Source organism: Tupaia chinensis, unplaced genomic scaffold, assembly GCF_000334495.1.
Source record: "Tupaia chinensis unplaced genomic scaffold, TupChi_1.0 Scaffold000294_1, whole genome shotgun sequence".
NCBI classification, from domain to species: Eukaryota; Metazoa; Chordata; class Mammalia; order Scandentia; family Tupaiidae; genus Tupaia; species Tupaia belangeri.
In genome coordinates this window covers 425,811-432,240 of record NW_006159779.1, presented here as the reverse complement: position 1 = coordinate 432,240, position 6,430 = coordinate 425,811, and the positions used below count along the sequence as shown (strand labels likewise).

Genomic DNA, 6,430 nt, shown 5'->3' with positions numbered 1-6,430 from the left:
GTCGTCAGGAGCCATGGAGGTGTCTTCTTCTGAAAGCTGCCCCTTGCCTCTCCTGAGTGGGAGGAGGAAAGGGGACTATTAACAAAATAAAGGGAAAGGAGGGGCTGAAAGCCGAGAAAATGCTTTACCTTAAACATTTGAAAAAGGAAAAATCGCCAAAAAATGAGAAGACAGAGGCAGAGGAAGAGAGAGACAGAGACAGAGACAGAAGGCTTGAAAGGCTTCCTACCATTCAAGTTTGTGGGCTGGAGGCTGAATTATCAACGGAAAATCTTCATTTCTCTTATTGCCCTGAAATCACTAGTTCTCAGGAGCCATGAAGGCGTCTTCTCTGGACTTTTTTTTAGGTCATTGGGGAAGTTATGACATATTTTTTCTATGTAAAAATGTGTCACAACTTTCCCGACGACCCATTCTGCATTTGCTTTCATCTGCCACAGGGTGCTCGTGCCCACTGGAGAGAGACGGAGACAGAGAAAGGAAGTGAAGTTGGGGAGATGGCCTTCCCTCCTCCGTCCTCCCCTCGGGGTCTTGGGCAGGCACACACCCGCACCTTCTGCTGTTTGCAAGCCACCAGGCCTGCAGGGTCCAGCCACCTTCACTGCACTACCCGCTGGCCCGGAAGGCCCAAAAGTTGGCATTTTCCCATTAGCTCCGGAAGTTTCTGCTGGCCCAGGAAGCTCATATGACCTGGGCCAGGGCTGGCCTGGTCAACACCTGAACTTCCCATGTCCTGGGGCAGGTAGGCCACCCTGCCATGCAGGACAGCGGGGGGCATCTGGGTCCCGGCAGGATCCCCTGGGCGTTCTGCTGGGGAGCAGGCTGTGGGATCCCGACTTGGGGGTTCAGCTGGGGAGCAGGCAGCGGGATCCCGACTCGGGGGTTCTGCTGGGGAGCAGGCAGCGGGATCCCGACTCGGGGGTTCTGCTGGGGAGCAGGCAGCGGGATCGCGGCTCACTGGGCACTTGCACAGTGCTTTGCTCTCAAGGGGCCTCTTTGCGGCCATCGTAGCCGGTGGGCAGTGGGACTACTCCCTCAGTGTCCCCCAGTGGCCCTGCAGGGTGGGTTGTATAATTAATTGTCCCCATTTTGCAGGTGAGGGAACCGAGGCCTCTCAGCTAGTAAGTGCCAGGGCCGAGATTCCGGCATTGTTGGTCGCAGAGCCGGCTCCTCCCCTCACAGACTCCCGTGGTGGATGGCAAGCCCTCACAGCGAGGAGGAATGCCCCCTCCACCTGGCACAGACCCGCACGGCCTTCCTGCCGGGGGACCTCTCTGCGGCGTGGCTGCGAGGCTGCGTAGCTGTGTGGCACAGGGCTCAGCCCCACTACAATTGTGTTATAACTTTTTTCAGCTAGTTTTTTCTTTATTTGTGAGAGAGTGAGTGCATGCACACACGGGGGTTGGGGAGGATCCTTCCCAGGGTCCAGTCACACTGTGACCCCCTTCCCCTAGTCCTTAAGCCTGTTGGATCCCGGGCAAGGGGTCGAACCCTGGTGATCACGTGGGAACCAGCCCTTTCTTCTCTGCCCTCTTTTTGTTTGGTGTGTGTGTCTTTATGTCCTCTATGAGAGAGAAAGAGAGGGACAGAGAGGCACCCCAGCAGGGCCCCCCGTGAGCACCTGGCGTGCAGAGGGGGCCCATCGTCGCTGCCTGGCCCCCACTATGAATTTAACCAGAGTCCCCCGTCCTGCCTCTGCCCGCTCCTCCCCTCTTGCTGAAATAAAGAGACGCAAGATCCAGGCCTGCCCAGCTTACACTGACCCCAGACCTGCCGAAGCCCCTGCACTGATGGTCAGTCCATCCCCGGGGCACCCCTTGGACTGGAACAGTGCTCGCTGCACCTGCTCTGTGTCCCCAGGGCTGTGACGGAGCCACCAGGAACACAGTGTGACTCAGTGACCCGTCGAAGGTCACAGAGCTGGGAAGTGCATTCTGGCATCTGTTTTCTGGTCTCCCATTTAGGAAAAATGAGCCTTTGAAAGCCCTTTCTGCAAACATCTTAGAGTGTCCCTGAGTCCTGTTTATGCTGCAGGACATCGAAGTCCCCAGGGCACATACAGACCAAGGTTCCAGGCCCTCAGCCCTACTGAGGAGGACAGTGCAGGCCCAGGCGCCTCACTGTGGAGAGGCTCTGGTGACCGGGACCCCCTGAGCACCCTGGCTCCAGCCCCGTGCTCTCGGCCCCATCCACTGTCGTTTGCCCAGACCCAGGACAGGAAGCCCGTCCAGGTGCTGCTGCTATGCCTACCCTTCTGCTCGGGCTTTGCTGCAGAACACTCGCTCTTCATATGCCTTGGCTGTTTTATATACAACGTTGCATTCTGGATTTTCCCACTGAAGGCTCAAACATTTCGCATCTCATCATAACCCGGATGCATGAATGGCGGCTGCAGGGGTGGCCTGGTGTGTGCAGCTTCCAGCCAGGCTATGCCTCTGGAATGCTGCCCTCCGTTATTCCTCCGGAAAAATAGCATTGGTTGGGACGGGCTGCTGGTGGGGTCGGAGAGGCAGCCCTCAGAGAAGGATGGAGTTGGACTTTATCCCTTTATGGAATGGGGAGGAGATGGCGTGGTTCTCTGCTTCTCCATCCACGTCCTGCCCGTTTGTGGGGGTGTCAGGCCCTGCCCGTGCCCCTGGTGTCCCTGAATCCCCATGCCTGCTAACTATGACTCCCTTTTGTCCCCGGCAGAGGAGAATGAGGAGCGCACGATGATTGACCCCACCTCCAAGGAGGACCCCAAGTTCAAAGAACTGGTTAAGGTGAGGTCAGACTCGGTGGGTCTGCTCCTGGGGCAAGACCTGGCCTTTGAGGATGAGGCCATCTGGTACTGGCAGCCAACCTGGGGGCTCCTAAGAGGGATGGTCCCACTGTGAGAGGGTGGAAGGGGGTGCTGGTGGAGGGTCAGAGAGCGCACAGCTGGAGGGCTGGAGGGTAGAAAGGTGTGCACATGGAGGGTGGAGGGCATGCAGGTGGAGGGCGGGAGGGTGCTGGTGGAGGGCATGGCGGAGGGCGGGAGGGTGCGCTGCAGGAGAGAACTCAGCTGGCTCGGCGAGGGCCGCTCTCTTAATCTCTGCGGGGCAGAGGATACCGGAGGGGAGTCTGTGACTGAGAGTGAGCCCTAGAGTGAACTGTCACAACCTCTTTCAAATGGCTTCAGATTCTGGAGCGGGTAGGGGTTTGGACCACAGGCAGCTCTGAAAGGCCAGTCATGACCCCAGCCATCCCTCCTGCACAACCGTCCAGTGCCAGGTGCTTGTGCTGGTCGGACGGCCAGTTTCTGCCATGACTGCAAGTGTGAACAGCCGCTGTGCAAGACAGCTGGCTGAGGTTCCCAGAGCCACAGATACAGGGGGAGAAGGGCTGGTGGCCACGTGCTCCCTAGGAGTGGGACAGCTCTTCCCCACCCAGTGGGACTTCTGCTCTCCAGCCCGGCCCTGCCATTCGTGGTGTTTGTGTCCAGCTGCAGCTTGCGGTTTTGATCGCTTTGATCCAAACCCAAATAGGCCTTCAAGAAGTCATCCTGGGGAACCAGCAGTTGGCGTAATGGCTATGTCGCTGGACTCCCACGTAGTCGACCATGGTTCGTGTCCCGGACCCGGTGGCTTAAAACTCACGCCGGGCGCGTGTGCGTGCGTGCCCAAGATCCCGAGAGGAGAATGGAGGAGAAGGGATTGCGGCGTGACCATCCCCCCTGGGGGGTGATTTCTCGCTTTCTGTCTCTATGTCTCTCTCTGTCTGTCTGGCGAGCGCACGCGCCCTACAGTGAAAATCTGTCCAAAAAAAAAAAAAAAAAAAGAAGTCATCCTGGAAGGGGGGCTGAGGGTTCTGACGGCACCCTGACCCCGGCAGACCCAAGGCAGCTCAGAGCAGGCAGCCTGGCAGGTGCTCCACCTCCGCAGCCAGTCCAGGCAACCTGGGACTTTGAAATGCTGCTTTGAGGGCCAGCAAATGGTGTCATGGTTATGTCACTAAACTCCCACATGGCAGACCGCAGTTTGAGTCCCGAGTTGGTAGTTTGAAAATCATGCCAAGTGCATGTATGTGCCCAAGATCCTGGGAGGAGAATGGAGGAGAAGAGATTGTGGCGTGGCCATCCCGCCTGGAGATTGACTTCTTGCTTTCTGTCTCTCTGTCTCTCTGGCAAGTGCATGTGCCCTAAGGCAAAAACCTTTTAAAAAAGAGAAAGAAAGAAAGAAAGGAAGGGAGGAAGGAAGGAAGGAAGGAAAGGAGGGAGGAAGGAAGAAAGAGAAAATGCTGCCTTGCCAGTGCATGCCAGATTTTTTTTCTATTAAAAGTGCTTTGTACTAAGGCCCTCCGCCTTCTCAGTGCTGTTGGACTCGCTCCACGTGCGGCATCCCCACAGGCCGACGGCACAGCAAGCTGCAGGTTGCATCCTTCACAGATTGAAAGTCGGATTTAGGCCTCACCCCAAGATGTTAATTCTTAACGACTTAAATTTCCGTTTCTCTTATAAGTTTATGTAGTTCTTCCATGACAGAGACAGAAATGGAGAGGCAGAGACAGAGAGAAGTGGAGAGACAGAACCCCCAGCAGGGTTCTCACACAGGGTCTACCTGCGTCTCAGCACCCCCCCACCCCACCCTGGACTGTGGGCTTGCATGTGTGTTCACCTGGTGTAGGGGGTTCCCAGACACACCTAGAACCTTCCCATGTGGGTCCAGTTGTGTTACCATGGCGCCACATCTGGGCCCAGTGACTCTTAGCTTCCAAAGTGTCCCCGGGGGATGTTCAAGGAAGGGTCACAGGAGTCGCAGGCTCTCCACAGAACCAGCGGGGGGCATGTTCAAGGAAGGGTCACGGGAGTCGCGGGCTCTCCACAGAACCAGCGGGGCGCACACGTGGAGGTCTGTGGCGGCTTCGGCCCCCGTAACTGCGGGGCTGGGAGTCCTGCCACCTGCCGTCTGCAGGCCGGGTGTCCCAGAGAGCTGGCGGTGTGGGGCCTGAGCGGGCGGGCTGAGGGCGCCCATCCCGGGCTGAGCGCAGTGCCTGAGAAGCAGAAGCGCTGGGCAGGACAGGGTCCGCGCCAGCGTCATCGCACCTTGCTCCTCAGCGTGTCGGACAGATGCGTCCGCGAGGCGCTGGCCTCAGCCAGTCTCCCGAGGGCCTGGGCAGATGGAAAGGCGGACGCGCGGGCTCACCTCTCTCTGCCCATTCTGCGTTTTTCTTCTCCAGCATTCGAGAGTTCACGAGCTCTGTTCACAAGTGTTGTCGCCTCAAACAGCGCCGAGGAGCCGGGTCAACCTCACGTTCCAAGGGGGACTCAGGTGAAGCACTCCCCACGGCCCGGTGGCACGGGAGATCAGTGGTGTGTCTGGGCCGGAAGGGGACTATCGATCAGCCGCGTTCACTGAACCGGTGGAGCAGTGGGTGCTGTGCTGGGTCCTGGGCTGGAATGAGCCCTCTCCTGGGCAGGATGGATGTACGCTCCTCCAGACTCCCCCCCACCCCCAGCCCCTGCCCTGTCCGTGCCTCTGTGCCTGACCTCCTGGCTGTTTTGGCTGTGGTGGGCAAGGCCTGGTGCTCTGTGTGCCCACTGGCACCATGCAGGACCACAGCATCAATGGCACCCAGAGCCAAATGGAAAGGCTCCTGGCAGCGCCGACGGCTCCTTCTCTTCCAGACTCCAGGTTCAGAGGGAGGGTCGCATCGGTGGGGTGGGGCGTGCCGGCTGGAGGGGCTGGAAATTCAGGGCAGTTAGTACCCTTTGCAGCAAAGCGGGACCGAGGACAGGAAGGAACTGAGGAATGTGCCGCTGACCCGCACCACACAGCTGCGAGGCCCGGGGCTGCAGGGATGGGCTGTGCAGCAGGGCCACCGGGCTTTCCTCCTCGGTCACAGCCAGCGTGGTCATGAACCTGCTTCACCCTCCTCTTCCTTGCTGGTTTCTGACTGCCCCCCAAAGCCCCCAAAATGATCAGCAATGACTTTTGGCCTGGGTTTCTTCCCAGGGAACCTGGGTGTGGTGGGCCTAGGCATGGTCCCCTGCCATCATACGTGGCATCCGGGACTTTGCACGGATAAATATTAGGGTCTTGTCATGAGCAGACAGACCTGGGTTGTCCAGGTGGGCCTAGCATGACACACGAGAGGGGCAGAGGGAGGGCCGACTGCAGGGGCAGATGGCAGTGCGTCCAGAGCAGGGTGCCAGTGCTGGCACTGGGGAAGGAGCAGAGGCCCACGTCCCTAGGAACACAGTGGCTTCCAGCTGGAGAAGACGAGGAAACTGATCCCCTACAACCTCCGGAGGAGCCAGTACCCCGACAAGCACCCAGTGAAACTGACTTTGGACTCATGATCTCCAAGCCTGCTGTAGGATACATCGGCATGCCGGAATCCACGACAGCCAGTGTGGCTCCCTCTGCAAACTGCCACCTCAACTGCCGCCGCTGGCAAGACCGCTGCTGGG

General features: G+C 58.6%; 1 protein-coding gene across 2 annotated transcripts in view; it reads left to right on the top strand.

Annotated features, from left to right (window-relative positions):
• Positions 1-6,430, top strand: part of PARVB (parvin beta) — an 85,351-nt gene that overhangs the window by 27,539 nt on the left and 51,382 nt on the right. For both annotated transcript variants that reach the window (XM_006150663.3, XM_014588672.1), the window contains one exon: positions 2,692-2,762. In XM_006150663.3, the coding sequence (XP_006150725.2) occupies positions 2,692-2,762 (71 nt within the window). The remainder of the gene's footprint in view (positions 1-2,691; positions 2,763-6,430) is intronic.